Source organism: Parambassis ranga, chromosome 7, assembly GCF_900634625.1.
Source record: "Parambassis ranga chromosome 7, fParRan2.1, whole genome shotgun sequence".
Taxonomy (NCBI): Eukaryota; Metazoa; Chordata; class Actinopteri; family Ambassidae; genus Parambassis; species Parambassis ranga.
In genome coordinates, this window is record NC_041028.1 from 4,931,600 (window position 1) to 4,948,741 (window position 17,142).

At 44.0% G+C, this 17,142-nt stretch overlaps 1 protein-coding gene across 1 annotated transcript in view; it reads right to left on the reverse strand.

Moving 5' to 3' along the window:
* Window positions 1-17,142, reverse strand: part of LOC114438010 (serine/threonine-protein kinase WNK2) — a 34,950-nt gene that overhangs the window by 7,054 nt on the left and 10,754 nt on the right. Inside the window, exons 3-25 of the mRNA XM_028409014.1 lie at window positions 15,593-15,765; window positions 15,274-15,494; window positions 15,007-15,164; window positions 13,540-13,628; window positions 12,897-13,116; window positions 11,235-11,514; window positions 11,020-11,135; window positions 9,851-10,747; window positions 8,128-9,267; window positions 7,390-7,527; window positions 6,172-6,477; window positions 5,964-6,007; window positions 5,245-5,404; window positions 5,013-5,129; window positions 4,364-4,534; window positions 4,043-4,085; window positions 3,811-3,909; window positions 2,680-3,467; window positions 2,235-2,292; window positions 2,086-2,144; window positions 1,278-1,939; window positions 661-890; window positions 234-458 (exon numbers count right to left, since the gene is read on the reverse strand). Coding sequence (XP_028264815.1) covers window positions 234-458; window positions 661-890; window positions 1,278-1,939; window positions 2,086-2,144; window positions 2,235-2,292; window positions 2,680-3,467; window positions 3,811-3,909; window positions 4,043-4,085; window positions 4,364-4,534; window positions 5,013-5,129; window positions 5,245-5,404; window positions 5,964-6,007; window positions 6,172-6,477; window positions 7,390-7,527; window positions 8,128-9,267; window positions 9,851-10,747; window positions 11,020-11,135; window positions 11,235-11,514; window positions 12,897-13,116; window positions 13,540-13,628; window positions 15,007-15,164; window positions 15,274-15,494; window positions 15,593-15,765 — 6,394 coding nt within the window. The remainder of the gene's footprint in view (window positions 1-233; window positions 459-660; window positions 891-1,277; window positions 1,940-2,085; window positions 2,145-2,234; window positions 2,293-2,679; window positions 3,468-3,810; window positions 3,910-4,042; window positions 4,086-4,363; window positions 4,535-5,012; window positions 5,130-5,244; window positions 5,405-5,963; window positions 6,008-6,171; window positions 6,478-7,389; window positions 7,528-8,127; window positions 9,268-9,850; window positions 10,748-11,019; window positions 11,136-11,234; window positions 11,515-12,896; window positions 13,117-13,539; window positions 13,629-15,006; window positions 15,165-15,273; window positions 15,495-15,592; window positions 15,766-17,142) is intronic.

Below are 17,142 nucleotides of genomic sequence, written 5' to 3' on the forward strand. Positions count from 1 at the left end.
ATAAATGGATGAGTACAAATGTGTTTAACATGTGCTCAGTGATAATGTATGTGGTGCTTTAAATGTTCCTAGCACATGCAGTATGTATTTTACAGTTGTAAACAACATGAAGGTGCTTCTTCATGTTTGTTGTTAGTAGACAATATTTACCTTAACCCTACTGGCGGTATTGTAGATTGCACGTCCCATCCACACACACACACACACAGCAACATGCATAATATAATATGTACCTTGGCCAGGGCCAGCTTGGTTGGCCATGCCGTCACTATGAAGCCCAGCGTAGATGTTGTCTGTGGAGAATGAGCCCTTCAGGGAACAGGGTTGCTGGGTGTGGACCTGCTCTGGGCCAGTGTTCGGATGAGTGCCGGAGCTAGAGCTGCCACTGGAGTGGGCAGAGCCATCTGACAAAATCGAACTCTTTGCTGGGGAGCCGGATGAACTGGCAGTGCTCTCACCTTGGTAGAAAAATTAATAAATAAGTAAAGTGTGATTCAGAGTGAATCACTCTGAATCACACCCTCCTACGGTTTTCTGAACCTGATGCCATTCTTGTGTTTCCACAGTCAAAATGTGTGCTTCTGACTGAAAATGCTTGCTTATACGCATAAAGCATCACATAAAGCACTTATCACCCCCCCCATCCCAGCCCACACGCACCTTTCCTCTCAGAACTGGTGGTGTTAAGATTGTTTTTGAGCTGCTGCACCATCGGATTGAGAAGCTTTCCAGCTTTCAGCTTGTGTTTGCTGGCCCTGCGCCTGCGGCCGGACGGGGGGGCAGCATGAAGCAAACTGACATTGGGGGGCAGAGTTTTTCCCAGCTCCTTGTACAGATGCTCAATCTCACTCCTCTGGAACGCCTGCAGCTCTGAGATCTCCTTCATGTGTCTAGTGAGAATATACAGGGAGAGAATAGACTGAAATTAGATGGGCAAACTGTCAGTGAAAATGTGTCAAAATACTTTAAGCTAATGTATTTCTTCTGCTCCACCACAAAGGAAAAAAAAACATATAAAAACGCATCTTAATCTCATTTTATGAGTTTGTGTGCTTGAAAAATATTGAGCAAAATTAACCCCTGTTGCCAGAGGATATATTTGCCTTTCTGTTCTTTTTCCTGATGCTACAGCCAACCTACACTTTGACTTAGAATCCTGAGGTTACAGTGGACAACTGGTGAGAAACAAAGCAGCCTGGAGCACATTTCTTTAACTTTAACTGAAAAACAGTAATATCTATGAGAATGATGATATGAGCATGAGAAAGATACTTTACTTTTCTCTAAGTTTCTGCAGTTCTTTCCTCATGTCTGCATCCTCAAACTCGGAATCATTGTCACTGCTGATGTAGGATGAGTGGGCATGGCCTGCAGGGGGCGGAGGAGTGTGACCATTCATCGCCGCAGGCTGTCGGCTGGGTGAATCAGAGCTCTGCTCACTTTTGCTCCGACCAGAGCGCCGCAGGAAGGCAACAGCCCTCTTCATGAGGTCACTTCCACTGTGCTCAGACATGGTATGAGCTGGGGGAGGAGGATGAGGTGGAGGAAGGGCTATGCTGCTGCTGTCCTCATCTGCTGAGTCAGAGTAGAGGTGAGAGGAGTGGTGATAGCGGTGATGGGTTGAAGTGTCGATTGTCTGGGCCCGAGGGATATGGCGTGGGGTTGTGTCAGGGCTTGAAGCGGGGGTGGCCTGGTAGAAGTTTGGTGGGGCAGAGTAACGGTTACTACTGTGGGATTTGGATGTTCCTGCATTCTCAGCATCTACACCAGCTGTCAAAGAGGACCTGCACACAGCCACACCGCCCTTCTCCTTGTCTGTGCTCTTAGCATGGCTGTGAGATCCTCCAGAACCACTAGAGGGTGCTGGGGAACTGCAGGTGCTGCAGCTCTTCTTGCTTTTCTCTAAATGATTAATGACATCCGGTGGAGTTGGGATGATCTGGAAGAACGAGAAACACATGTTCATAATAAAATTAGGAACCCAAAATGTTATCAACTAACAAAATATGTCATAAGTCATTATCAATTTAATTTGGCAAAATGACATTTATATTGAACAGATTTTCTCATGAAGTGGGTTCTTACTTGAAAACGGCCTTTGGAGCTGGCAGTCCCATCTCTTCTACTCAAAGCCCTGTTTGCAGCTAAAGGACCAGTGAAGATTTCAAAAAGTTATTTTCAAATGATGCAGTAATAACATAATATGGACACTACACATAAATCATGTTACCTACCAGCCACTGCAGTGTCACTCAGTGCACCCACACTATCTGTGCGCTCAGGAATCTGAGGCTTACAAAAAGAAAAAAGGATGTGTGAGTGGGAGTTTACAATAATTTGAACAGTGAACATTACTGACGCTACAGCAGCATAATAGCCAGTATCCTCTCTCCTGACATCAGTTTTTCTGAATGAGTCAGACCCTGATACATTTTGGTAGCAGACATGCACACAAAATGAGAGGGAGAGGTCAGGTTGAATTATCGTGGTGACAGCAGTAATTTTGTTAGTCTACCCTCTTTCCAAACACAGTATTGACATTTGTCTTTACAGCCAATACTTTAATCAATAACACAGTCCAGGGAAATGATGCCATAATCCTGTCTTTAACATAGCTTTTAACTAATGTCTGAATACAAACGCACACACACACTCTCTCTCACACACAGTGCATTTTACCAGCAGTTCTCCCTTCTTCTTCGACAGTGCTCCCTCAGAACTCTGTCCGTCTGAGACTGGAGGGGAGCTGACTCCTTCTGTGCTGGAGGCATGGGGGTCAGACGTAGTGCTGGAGGGCTGGGAGGGAGCGTGTTCCTGGTATAATAGATTTCTTAACTTTTCATCCAAAGTCTTGATGGTACGATCAACAAACTCCACCCTGCGTGGCCCTTCGCCGTCTGATTCGCCTGGCCCACCACCCTGTTGGTGGCTTGATGACTGGGAGCTCTGAGAAGTTTGATGCGCTGGACTCTGAGGCTGGGAGGTCACTGTTCCAGGCTGCATGGGTGTGGCATAGGGCTGCTGCAGGACCACAGACTGATGGGAGGCCAACTGAGAAGGTAGTTCTCCGGTAGGGCTAGTTTTCTGATTTGGTTGATTAGTTTGTGACGAGGGCAAACCCCCAGCTGCTCCTTTATCAGCAGCATTCACATCCAGAGAGACTGGTGGCACAATAGCGCAGCATGGCATATCGGTTACCATAGAGACAGCAGAGATGCAAGATTCTTCTGCAGGAAGGGAGTTGTGATGGCCGATACCACCAGGAACAAGGGCTTGTTGTGTTACACAGGGCTGGGTCTGCTGGACCCGGGCTGTCATTTGGTCTGAAGGCTGCACTGAGGTCTGAGCTGCAGCAGGTAGAGAAGAGGAGGAGGACTGGCTTTGGAAAGATAAAGATGTGACTGGGGGAGCCACTGCAGCTTTGTTGCCGTTTGGCCTGACTGATGATGAGCCGGACTTTTCAGATTCTGGAGAAATAAAAAGATCAGAGTGAATTAGTGGGACAGATTGGTAGTTAAAGAGCAAAGGCCTATAGGTGCCAGAATGTTACATCATTGCCCGTCTTCTTCCATCAGGGTCTGTCAGCCGGAGTATAAATCCTGCCCTTCATTTCTGCCTGAAACCACTGCAGAAGAAACTCTTACATAACCGACCCCAACGGCTGAACCACACAGATGCGCTCTGCATGTGCAGCGTCTTCAGTAACAATAACAGCAAGGGAGACACAAAGAACCATAACCACCTAATACAGTAAAACCAACCCTTTTTAGTTTATCTCTGAAGACATGAGAAGAATGAATAATGGCATACCCTGGGCTGTAGAGGTGTGCGATGTAGTACTCTCTTTATCTAGTATGGGTGTCTCATCCACGGGGCAGATGATAAACCAGCGTTTGCCAGTGTGGAGGACTGTAAAGGACACAGGGACAATAAAACTCATACATCCATATCTACTTAAAAATGAATTCAGTTAGAGAAGTTATATGTCCTGACTGTCTACTTTAAAGCAATACTTGAATATACCATACACTAAGTAACTTACCATTCTGCTGGTACACCAGCTGTGGAGTGCTGGGTGCTGAAGCCTTTGAAGAAAAGAAAAAGTTACAACACAGGGTTGATGCATCAATTCAATAGATGTTTAAAGTGCTTTCCCAACTGGCCAAAAAGCTATACGTCTGAAATAAATCTAGTTAGATCAAAATGTCAAATCAGCAAGCCTGGTATTTTTGGCAGCACTTGTTGGCAGGGATGCAAGCGAAGTCATCTCAAGATTGCTGTCCAGAAGATGTATCCAAGGCACAGGCACTCGAAGACAGATTGCACCACTGCAACTATTAACTGTCAACAGTTCTTTTCTCACCTCTGCTCCCAGAGTGCCGTTTCCTTCGCTTTGTTTGGGGCTGCGTCCCTGATCGGAGTTCCTCTCACCTTCGGTGTCCTCACTCAACATGTCCTCAGCCTTGTCCACAATGTCCTTCAGCTGTTCAATAAAGACCTCTTTTTCCAGAGGCAGAATGAAATCATTCTCCACCTAGAAAGGAAAGAACCAGACAAAACAACATAAAAGGTTTTATCCTAAAAAGCAACACTTAAAAAAATACCAGCAATCCTGGCTGTTTAAAAGAGGATTATCTAGATGTGGTTTGCTACCATGCATTTATATTATTTAAGTTTTTATATACCTAACAATTCAATATCCCATTTAATACATTGCTTTAGTAAGCTCCACAAGTATTTGTCTTGGACCAGCTATTTTATACATGATAAGTTAGTGGAGCAGTTATGCCATTAAATATTCATCTATCTATAAATATACCCGATATGAATTAGTTGGGATTGGAAGGGGAGAGAAGGAGGAAGAGACAGATTTTTGCTGCATTGCAGCTGAGAACAGCAAACAGGGAGTTCTGGCCCATAAGAAAGCATCTCAGGCGACACTCAGCTTACACCACACAGAACCAGAACACTTTACAAAAAAGACTTTTAACTGCACTTTGCATTCTACACACCATGTATGTAGCAATCTCTTCTGGCGCATCTCCATCCAGGTCAAATTTAAAAGTGACCATTTTGTGGTTATGAGTTTCTAGCTGGCACTCTACCATTTTATCTCCAGTGTTACACACCTGCAATCGAAGCAAAGCCCAACATTAGACCAAATTGTCCAACATTAACTTTCCCAACATTTCATTTTGCCTTTACAAAATGAGCTCCTTATGGGGACATATTTTGACTACTCACATTTAGCATGCTGAGCTTCGGTCTGCTAATCTTCTCTTGTCGGGAGCGTGTGCGTGTAGACCTGCGGTGATGTTTGCGTACTTTCCCATCACCTTTACCTCCATGAGTCCCTTCATAACCATCACTCATCTCCTTTCCTGAGGTAGCATCAGAATTGACGCTGGTTTGGGGGGGAGAAAGGCAGCCACACAAGTCAGCACAAATATCCCTATATTTTGGTTTTGGTAAGCAGAAACTCAAAAGCGTAGCAGGATGTTGACATGTCTTGATAAGTAGGGAAATACAAGCATTATCATGATCTTGTTTTGGGAATGGTGAGAAGCTAGTCTTTACCTTCTCTCCTTGACTAAAGCTTAGAGAAAAGGTTTTGTAAAGTTTATCATTGCTCTGGAATGCCAACAGGGTTCAGCCTGACGTATCAGCCATGGGTGACAATAAACTCCACATAAGCGTAAAGACAATATAGATCTGCAGGGATTATCTGCGATCCATTACGACAGAACAATTTAACTTTCAGAAATCAAAATGAGTTTTTGCTGTGACTGGTCACAATGATATGAAAGAATATCAGATGTTATAAATGGATCATTAGAGTACACTTTCACATGGATGTGTAACAGTGTCACTAGACAGTGGAAGACCATGCCAAACATGGTTTCATAACATTTCTGTCTTCAGCACATGTCACCAATAAAACAGCTGTTAAAAAGAACACCCACCTGTCATAGCTTTGTCCTGCAGTGTGTTTCTCTACACATTGATCCTATGGACAACAAGAAACCCAGACAAAATCAGAGAAAATAAAGGAACAACAGAGGGTGTTATGCATGAGGTATTTCAGTTAGTGACAGTGGCTTGAAAGAAAACAAGCTGGATTGAGGAAGACATACAGTAAGAACTAAGAAGAGTCCATTTGTGTGTTGATACCTCCATGTTCAGCTCTGTTGCTCCGGTGACAGTACCAGGCAGTTTCTGCTGATTCAAACTAGAACTGGCAGACCCAGGTGATGCTCTTGGACAGTCAGAGGATTGCACCACAGGAATTTGGCTTTGAACCTGACTCTGTACCTGGGCCTGTGAGGGCAGCTGAGCTGTTATAGTGGTTGCACTAAGGTCTGTCCCATTCTGCACAGGTGAGGAAAAGACTGCAGGTTGTGTGAGCTGAGCAGGCAGGACTGGCTGAGCACAGCGGGCAAGCTCAGGGTGGCTGACCTGGGCCTGCTGAGGAACCTGCTATGAGGACAAACAAGACAACATCTAATTATTATTTCGAAATTCTTGAAATCTGTGTATCATTTTAGGATATTTAATCTGTTTGTTATGCATTCCATTGATGGGAATTCTTGCTCTATCTGCATTTTATATGTGAACATATAAAAATTCTTTATCTTCAATACAGCTGCACTAAAAGCAAAACTTATGTAATGCAAAAACAATCTGAAATATCTTTAACATACACACACACAAAAGCTCACACCTCCTTTGTAAACATCAGTGCTCCGTTTCAGCCATCATAATTACCTGTATTAGAGGCTGAGTGCTGTCATTTGTGGGAGGGTGTGCGTTCTGGCACAGGGTAGTGTGTGAGTGTAAGGGATGGGCGGGTAATCCTGATATAAATGCAGGTTGTGCATGAGAAGCCTCAGATATAGAGCTCTGTTGCAGAATAGCAGCAGGTTGGTGTTGTTGGGAAGTGGGTTCTACCTTGCTCAGCACAGGTGTGGGGGAAGGTATCAAGGACATTGGGGTGGGTGAAACTAATGTATTTTCAATGTGTAGAGGGGAAAGGGGAGACGGAGAGGGGGTAACAGGAACCGCATTCCCAGGAGAAAGGAAGATGTGATTAAGAGAAGAAGAGATTGAAGGGTGAGGAGCAGTGCAAGAGTGAGGGTAGGAAGATTCACAGTCAGTCACAGCTGTCATCACCTGGACTGTGGGATACTGTGAAGGAAACTAAAGGAAAAAGAAAAAAGGAAGAAACAGAAAAATCATATAGTCAAAAGGAAAAAGTTGAACACAAGAGGATGGTGAATGAAAAGAAACATACTATTATCAGTGAACATATCAACTAAGAAAGAAACTGGCAAGACGTCCAAAAAAGGGGAATTATCTAGGTATGATATTAGTAAAACAGACTGATGATACCTGTGCTGGGTGTGACGATGATATCTGTAAAGGCTGGAGTTGTTGGTGAACAGCCTGAGCTGGTACACTGGAAACTGACTGGCTAAAATTCTGTACATCTTGTCCAAGCTGTGAAATGGTCTGACCAGAAGGGATATTCTATAGAAAAAACACAGACAAAATAAGGGAGGAGGAGGAACCTTAATAATAGAAGGGATTGCATTCTCATCCCTAAGTGTGGACATCTGCATTTCCTGCTATTGACCCAGATCAGAATAGCTCACATTTTCCATCCTGTCCCTATGCCTGGATTTAGTCAGAATCTTCTGCACACACATACACTGTAGCACTCTGTAGCTCAAAACAGAGCAAGCCTGGAAGGGATGGACAGATACAGCAGCTAAAACCACTGTTATTGTTTTCATTACCGTTTCCATTATCTCCATGCTGGCTGGCACAGCTGTTTCCAATATGTCTTCACCAACACATCATAATACCTACCTTACTATGACTCTCAAACATACACCGTCTTAAAAAACTACTACTTATTTTTAATGATTATTAATAATTATTTTCTATCCCTCCCACATCCTACAAAGTCACACTGACAACATGTGAATACTTGATTCAGGAATGCAGTGATTTAAGCTCATAAAATAGGGTAAAATGAAAATAGGGTTAGGTCAGAGGAGTAAAAAACACAATTCATAATTTACCTAAACAGAATGCCTTTATTTATTACCAACAATACACACGTACCTGTGGGGTGATATGTGCAGCCTGGCTTTGCTGGGAAGAGGTAGGAAGGTTCTGAAGATTCACTACCTGGTTAGCTCCTCTGTATGTTTGTGCAGGCAGGTACTGGCTCTGACCTGCAGCACTCTGTTGAAGGGCAGAATGTGCACAGCTCTGAGAGGCAGCATCGGGTAGACCCGCAGCAGAGTAACTCTGATGTTTAGATGCAACCTGCACAACTGGGGCTGCAGGGGGATTGGGCTGAGACTGGGATACATCCTGGCTCTGTGGTGGAGCTGCTGTTTGCATGGCATTTTGATTGTGCTGTTGTTGTAGAGTTGGGGTGTGCACTTGTTGTTGTGCAGGACATTGAAGACTTTGAGATTGAGGTGTCCCCTGTTGTGCCATTTGTTGGTGCATGGTGTGCACAGTTTCTTGGCTAGGCTGAGGCTGAGATGGAATAAAAGTCTGCCCAGCATTCTGCGAGTGCTGCAACCTGGGCTGAGTATTTTGTGGTATCTGCTGTTGGTGCTCTTGCTGAATGGATATCTGCTGAATGTAAAGTGCTGGTGTGGAAGAGCTCTGACCAGGCTGCTGACTTGGCAGATTGACTGCAGCTTGGACCTGCTGCAGTGCACTGGGAGCTTGTGCAGGTTGACACTGAGCTGTGGCTGCCATAGCTGGGGCTACTGATGCAAGAGGGCAGTTTTGTGCTAGCTGCTGTGCTGGCAGGGTGGTCGCTGCAGTCTGCTGAACTGAGGCAGGATATCCTGAAACAGGCTGACCCTGTTGGTGAGTGGGAACCACAGAGTTCTGAGAGGTTTGGTGGACTTGCAGAGGGAAGGTCAAAGAGCTTACTGCTGCCTGCTGTGTTTGGTGTCCTGGTACCTGGTAGCTCTGTGCAACATGTTGTGGGACAGCTGATGTTGCCGCCATTTGGGACTGTTGGACATTTGGAGGTGTGAAGCTACCAACACAGGCTGTATGAATGTTGACTGAACATAGACTGGCTGGATCTGGTGCAGCAGAACTGGACTGCCCAGCATAAGGAGCAGCAGGGTAGTTGTGTCCAGGCTGGAGGTACTGTGGCGGTGTATGCACTCCTGTGCTGGAAGAAGGCAGGCCCTGGACAGACGGTTGATTTTGGTGACCTGTGGATCCGGCCTACGACACAACAGAGAAAAAATAAAGTTACTCTCCACAGAAAGTGAGTTAGAGGAAGTCATACTGGATATGCTAACAGTATAATGAGAGGATGTGGGATAAAAATAAATTAGTGAAACATCTGTTTCAACAATGAGCATGTGTTGACAAGCGTAAGCTAAAAATTAGGACAAAAGGGAGACATAGGAGAGACCATAAGGATGGAAATCAGACAACCGCCCCTTATCCTTCAATTAGCGGCCATCTATCCGTAGCAAACTACGAAGACAGCTGCATTGTGCCAGTAAAGCAGAGAGGGAAATGTTAAAATCTAGGTCAGTTGTTGGAGGGATTTGTTTAGGTTAATCAGCAGGGAAATGTAGTCTGTTAGAGGTTGCATCCTTGTCCTCTGAGAGTAGCAAGCTTATGATTTTTTAGGAAGATGGTCAGCTCTGGAGGCCTGAAGGCAGCAAGACGTAGACAGTGGACAGACAGGAGATCAGACCAGCTCCATGCAATGTACCAGCTGAGAAAAAAGATCTATCAAGCAGGTGTTGGCCCCATTAGGAGGAACTAAAGCAACTTGTTTGCTATTGTGACCTACCACTCCCACAGCCCTGGTAACTTGCTGTTCTCTGGCACAGAACCTGCTTTCACTTTCCTGGGGAAGCTCTTGGTCCCTGGCAAAACAGCCAAACTGGGGATGACTCCTAAGGCTGCAGTCTCCATCACTGAGGGCAGGCCTGAGGGCAGCCGTGGTGTGCAGCAGGGAGGCCTGGGTAGGATGGGCTGCCTTACGGCTGATTATATTAAACAGTGACTGCTGCAGCATTGAGAAATTGGAATAATCACTTGAAACCTTTGAGTGTCCATAAGCAGACGTGTTCATTGTTCCACCAGGTAATGGGTGATGTCTGAAGTCACACGGACAGTGGTATGTTGGCATGGCAACCGAGGGGCAGCAGTGGTTCCCATCTTGTGACCTCAATATCAGTAAAGCAAGGCAGGCCTGACACGCAGGGCCCCTATGCATCGCTGAATGATGGTGATGATGAGAGGTTAGACTACTAAGATCAGAGTGTCTGCGTCCACTTAACACAGGTAGGGTTAAATTCTCATTGGAAGCCTCTGATAGTGGACTAATGCTGGTATCACTAAGGCGGCGGTACTCAGTGGGTGAACAAACAGGAGAGACTTGCAGTAATGGCACAGTGCTCTGACCAGGACATCCATCCTCAGCCTCTGGATGAAGCTCTGTGGGGTTGTGTTCCGACTGGTTTTCTGGTACCATCAGGATTGGGCTGACTGATCTCTGGGACTGAATGAGGGCATGAAGTTGAGTAATGTGATTTGCCCTTTGAGAGTCAATAACAGGGGCACTTCCCCTCCGGCCTGCAGCTCCCAGTCGAGTCCTGAGCTCTGGGCTCAGTGTTGCCCCCCATACTTCACCTCTTTCACAGGAGCGAGGTCGATCTGTCAGAATACAGCCACTGCTCTGGCACTGATTGAGGAATGACCCAAAAGCAAAACATATGTTACTTAATATAAAAAAAGAGCTAAAAATGAGATGAGGACAAAAACATGTGTGGATAGCATGTAAATATATGACACCGATCTGCAAGAAAAATGCATATGCATGATGACTTTTTAACTGTGTGAATGCAGCTCCAATTTCAAAGTCATGTGAGCAAAGGCAGATTTTAAACAACGTCTGTATTGAAGCAAATCTCAATATACATAATTCACAAAGGTGTGTTAGCTCCTGATACAGACCTGCTGTGTCGCCATAGTAATAGGCTCTAGCAGGGACTGGTAGAGGACACTCTGTTGGCTGCTGTGGGAGTCTGAGTACACAGTGGAACCCATGCCACTGTCAAGTGTGCTGTCTGCTGCAGAGACACAACAATCATGAACTCATTTAAAAAAAAAAAAAAAAAAAGTTAAGATGAAGCTCATGTTTCTGAGTGGACCACAGCAGAATCGCTTACATGTCACTGAGGTGGCACTGGCTGGTAGATGGCGGAGCCTGTTGTGCTGATCAGCTTCTGGTTCTTCTGGTTCCAGCAAAAGTGGCTGTCCCACATGTGGAGCTCCAGCAGAGATGCTCTGGGATGGTGTCATTTGGCTACTGTGTCCTCCTTCAACCTGGTCCAGGGGAACTGCAACTGACACCGTTCTCTCTCTCCTCCACTTGATCAGTGCCACACGGTCCCTGATCGACTTTCCCACAGTCTTTGCATCACTATCGTGGAAGAAGCCAGACTCCACCTGACAAAGAAAAGGGAAGAGCATGACTTCCAGGATATTTTTAGCACTGAGCATGTGAGAGAAGAGAGGGTGCATTAAAAAAGGGGAGCGTGTGAGGCAGAGAGAAAGAGCAAGAAGAGGAAGGAATAGAAAATCTATTTTAAGGGGATCACAGCAGTGGGGAACCATTCCCTTTGTCAGCAGCTTGGTCCATTGTTAACAAGAGAAGTGTCTGGATTGTTACATCTGGACATAACAAAGGCACAATGAACACCTGGTTATACACACAAAATTAAATGCCTATCAATGTTTTTTTGCAAATCATTTTTATTCTATATCAATTCTAAAACAATTTAAATAAATAAATAGCAGATCTCTGATGTGGCCCATCTTTAGAGAGATTACATCTGAGGATACTGGTCACACATTCACAATCACAGTGTCATTTTGCTCTCGTCACATGTCTGCTGTCACCCTAAGGCAATTGTTAAAGAGAATGATTTTTTTTTCCCCATAGCTCCAAAGTGTTATGAAGGCGAAGAGAAAGAGAGCAGACAAATTAAAGAGGAAGTGATGTGTGTTAGAGAGAGGACAACAATGAAGATGAAAAAAAAAATGATTCAAAGAACTGTCAGAAAAACATGGCCACGAAAGCTAGTTATGTCACCATCAATGGATCAACTTTCTCACAGTGATGAATACTTAACACAATAGACCTTTTTAATGATTGGAAGAACATGAGAACACACATAATAAAATGGAGATTATGCTGCTGTCTCTGCTGAAACAGCAGTCTTTAAATTTTAAATATGATATTACTTAAATATACACTGCAAATTCTTCTCTGTCATGATGCAATAGCATGTCAAGCCACTTAAAAGAAACGTTCTGCAAAGCAAGTTTGTTCGGGTCAATTTTCAGTTCCACAAAAGGAAAAACATGAAATAATTCCTCCGTCACTGAGGATGGAATTGTGTCACCTAAGTCCTAGATTTTACACTTCAAATAGTGTTAAAATAATAAAATATCTGTAGTAAGGGTAATTGGTAGATTAGTTAAATCTTAAGGTCGTCATTATGGCTCTTACACAGAGAAATGTTGTTTCCAGGGACAGTTTTTTGTTATTGCTGGAGTACTTTATCTGATCAGATGCACTGGAGAAAACCATGTACACGAAAGGAAAAATAACACAGCAATCACTGCATTCCTGGAACAGCACAGTAAATTATCGGCGACAATCTGCAGTTGAGTACATTCCCTGATCATGGGATATGAGCACCACCAACATGCTAGAGCACACATTAAGCCCACAAGACACTCAAAATGCAAACGCAAAGCATGCAAACAAAAAAAGTCACAGGATTTTAGAATCAGATTTATCTCCAATATAAGAATTCACTTACCATTTCTTGCGCAACAACTTCAGGGACATCCTTCTCCAGGTCAAATGTGAACTCAATGGCTCCACTCTCCTTGTACTTCCCTTTTAACTTCTTGTGGTCCTCCACCCACAGTTTGAGGGCTATTGAGGCCTTCTTCCCATCGTCCTCCTCAGCAAGCTCCACCCTCACACCCGTGTCCTCGGCAAAAAAAGCGTGGTTCAAAAGGTCCTTGATGGTATACCTGGGAGAAATAACAGTACGCATGTACTCATCTGAAATGTCTATGGGTTTGCAAAGAGCTGTAGCTGTGGTACAATAGTTCTGTTGTGTTTATGGACAGTGGATACACATATGCCTAGTTTTATCATACATGTTCATGCACCTGTGCTGACTGGAGTGTCAGTCACTGATGATGCTACAATAAAAAAGAGCTACTGGAAGCTAATTAAGGGTTATTTTCCCCTTCTGTACACAAACTCATTATGTAACAGAATTGAAAGACACCCTGCAGATACAGAGGGAGTGCTGCAGTGCTGCTGAGAGCCCAACTGTCAGCGCCACAGCAATAAAGCGGGGGAGGCAAGACGAGGCATGAAAGATGAGAGGGCACCTTGTGGGCCCTGCTGGCTGGACATCGAGCCACGATGGAGGGACAGTCACTCACCGTTCCTCTTTCTTTTGGCAGATGCACTCCCCAATGATCTCCTTGATTTCAGGGTCCATGACCTTGTTGTAACTGGCTGGCTTCACTCCCTGAGGAAAGGGAAATATAAACAATACATTGTGGACATTAGAGGATGCCGTGTTGATGAGGAATAATAACAAAGAAAAACAAAGGAAAGACTGTTTGGTGATGTTTTCTTTTTTGTGATACTCCACCCAAAATGTATCAAACAATTACACACTGGGTCCAAAAACCAGAAAGAACATTTATAAAAACCTCTCAAACCAATTTCCTGCAGCTTAGCCAATGTCTCCTTATCTCAAGGTTCAGAAATTTTTGAAATTATAGCTCAAAGCACAACAGTCATCTCAACTCTCAGACGAAACCTTGACAAGATAATTTGTAGGAACATGATACAGATGTTTTATTGATAGACTATGATTAGATTTTGTTAATCATTACTTTTTAAATAGCTGGAATATTTGTTAATTTTATCATTTAATGACTTGGTATTCTCTTGGTGTGGCAGCGATATATGTAGTGTCAATGAAATCTTAAAGATAATTAACCAACTTTAGCAAAAAGAAATATTCTCTATCTAGGAAACAGAGGTAGCAGATGTATATGCATCCTCAGACTAGCATTCTTACCAATTTTCAACTGAATCTAGTCAAGGAGTATGCACAGTATAATGCTATCAGGGTGTTTCTTTGATCAATCTCCTATTAATATCCTGCAGTGGTCCCTGCAGGGCAGTCCAATATGAATACAGTAACTATGCAGAAAACTGTATCCAGAGACAGCGGCAATGATGCTGTCCAACCATTAATGTGATCAGTTGAAAGAGTCATCTTTTAGATTCCAAACCCTGCCAAGCCTCAAGAGTGGAAAATCAATACACCTCATCAAATCAGGAAGTCTATCACGACTGTAGACACCCTCCTACTCTGGAAACAGTTTGCAGCATGCTTAACTAACAGATGGACACACACTACAGTAGAATGGAATACAGCCTTAAGGGTTTATCTTTAAAAAAAAAACAAGGCATTTGGACTCCCTCTGTGACTCCTTATGGCTCATTAGGGTCTTCACCCAAGAAATTTAAGACTGAGGATCTACCTTCCTGAAAACAGAGCTGATATTGTACTGCTGGGACTATTATGAGGCTAAAAACCCAAACTCAATACGCTGCATTATACAAGTCCATGAAGCATGACCTTGGTTTAGTACAAAAGGAATGCAGCAAGCAGGATCTCTTTCAGAAGACTTTGGCACAATACAGTTTTTTGCTGACAACAAAACATGTGAGTTTTTTGTGAGTTTGACAAACTGCAGTAAAACCTTAAATGTGCCGTATACATATCCAAATAATGCTCCTACTAATATGGTACACACCTGTCTCTGCCTCGTTTATTGTGTGATACCACACCAAAATATTCATTTTAACTGAACAGTCTTTGTACTCACACTTGTAACTTTGCGATAAATCTGTGCAGCATTCTGACACTCTGAGTACGGATATTCTGAGGTGGCCATTTCGAGCATACACATGCCGAAGGCGTAGACATCCACAGCCTCATCATAGTGCTCCTCGTACATCTCTGGAGCCATGAACTCCGGAGTACCTACAGAGAGAGAGAAAGAGAGATGGGGAGAGTGTGCCCAGTGAACACGTCATTACTTCTTGGCTGTAAGAACCATAAATCTGTCAAGCTGCATGTTGAAGTCTCCTACCTATGACGCTCTTAGCAAAGGAAGCTGCCTTGAGTGTTGCCAGTCCCAAATCCCCTATCTTCACTGAGCCTGTCGGTCCAGTAATAAAGATATTATCGCATTTGAGGTCTCTGTGGATGATGGGGGGCGTCCTGGTGTGAAGAAAGTGGAGGCCCTTCAGGATCTGTCTACACCAGCTCCTAAGCACCTTGGGCTTCATTACTTTGAAGCGTTTTAGATAGCTGCGTAAAAGAAAACATAATCAATTGAGTTAAAAAAACACACAAATAAAGTAGCATTCCTGCTAGAAGTGTAGAAAGCATCCCTCATCAGTACTCACGTTTTTAGCGTTCCTGACGTCATGAGTTCTGTTACTAAAACAATACACTTCTTTCCTTTGAGAGGCGACTCCCAGAAGTCGTAGAAACGAACAATGTTGGGATGTTGAAGACCCTTTAACATCTCTGCCTCCTCTTTAAAACGCTGACGTTCTACTTTTGACAGCTTACGATCCTGGAGGAAAGGACAGATGGAGAAGAAATAATGAATATGAAGACCCGACAATAGGTACGGATAATACATTTTTGCTGCACATGAACTACCAGATGGACACATTTTAAATTCATGCATTCAGTATGCTTCAGCAAGTGGAAAAGGGAGAGAGTGTGTGAGAGGGAGGTTAGTGTCAGTCTTTGAACACATACACACATCTCTAATTAGACCATATGTATATCAAAGCTGAGGACTGTCAGCAATGTGTGGGGAAAAAAAATCAAGAGTCTGCCTGGCTATTTTGCATGTGCAGCATTTTTAAAATTTGTATGTATTTTATGTGTAACACAGTCAGGTGTGACTTTTTAATTCCATCCATAAACACTGAGGATGTGAAAAGAGACATTGAGGGGTGTCAAACCACAGGAGCTCCAGAGAGAATAGATTCAGACATTAACATGGTCACACCCACTCCACGCTGCAGCTAAAGGTTACATGTCATTGATTTCTTCCATCTTTTCAGTCTCCTTTACTTGCTTGCTCACGCTCTCTCTCTCCATCTCATCCACCACTACCTTTTTACTCCCCTCCCCCCACATCTGCAATCCATCTCTTTCTCTGCACCCCTAATACCAACCACTCCCTTCTTCATCACCCAGCATCCCCCAGTTATGATGATGTAGAAGCATCTTCAGTAACCGTTCTCTCTCTCTCTCTCTCTCCAATTCTCCACTCTGACTGCACCTTTCAGCTTACAACTTACGTAACACCCACGCTCAATACTGAGCAGTGACTAGCGGGACCCCACCCCTCACAGAGATGGACGACACCAAAAGAAGAATGCAACAAACACAACCTAGCGGGATCTAATCTACTTAATTTTTCAAGCAGAGTGAACTCTCCCCTAAAAATCAACAACTTAGCCATGATGCAATGTGTTAAGTCGCATGATATGATGATAAAGCATGGCGTGCGTCTGTGTGAGAATGTGGCATATCAGGTTTTCTGTGCGAGTGTGTGGGGGGTGGGGATTTTCACTGCACTCTTCTGAAGTCCCATGAATAATTCAGTTCTGCAGAGAACTCTTTCTACTGAGGCGAGCTGAGCAATGGAAGGCAGGGGCTGCCCAAAATGGGCTGGGTTATCCCCAAGTGCTCTTAGTTGCACAGGAAGAGCACATGGTCCGAAGTTCACAGGTCTAAATCACAGGTCTAAAAAGAGCAGCCCTGAAGAATCCGACAGACAGATTTTTTTCTAAACCATAGAGCACTGCACCTTTTCTCCCTTTAGGCAATATTCGTCTTTTTAGCCTGCCTCCCCTCATCTTATCATCCAGGAATCTTTCCACTTTTCTAAAATAACGCCTTAGATCTTGAGACTTGGGAAATCTAAGTCTCA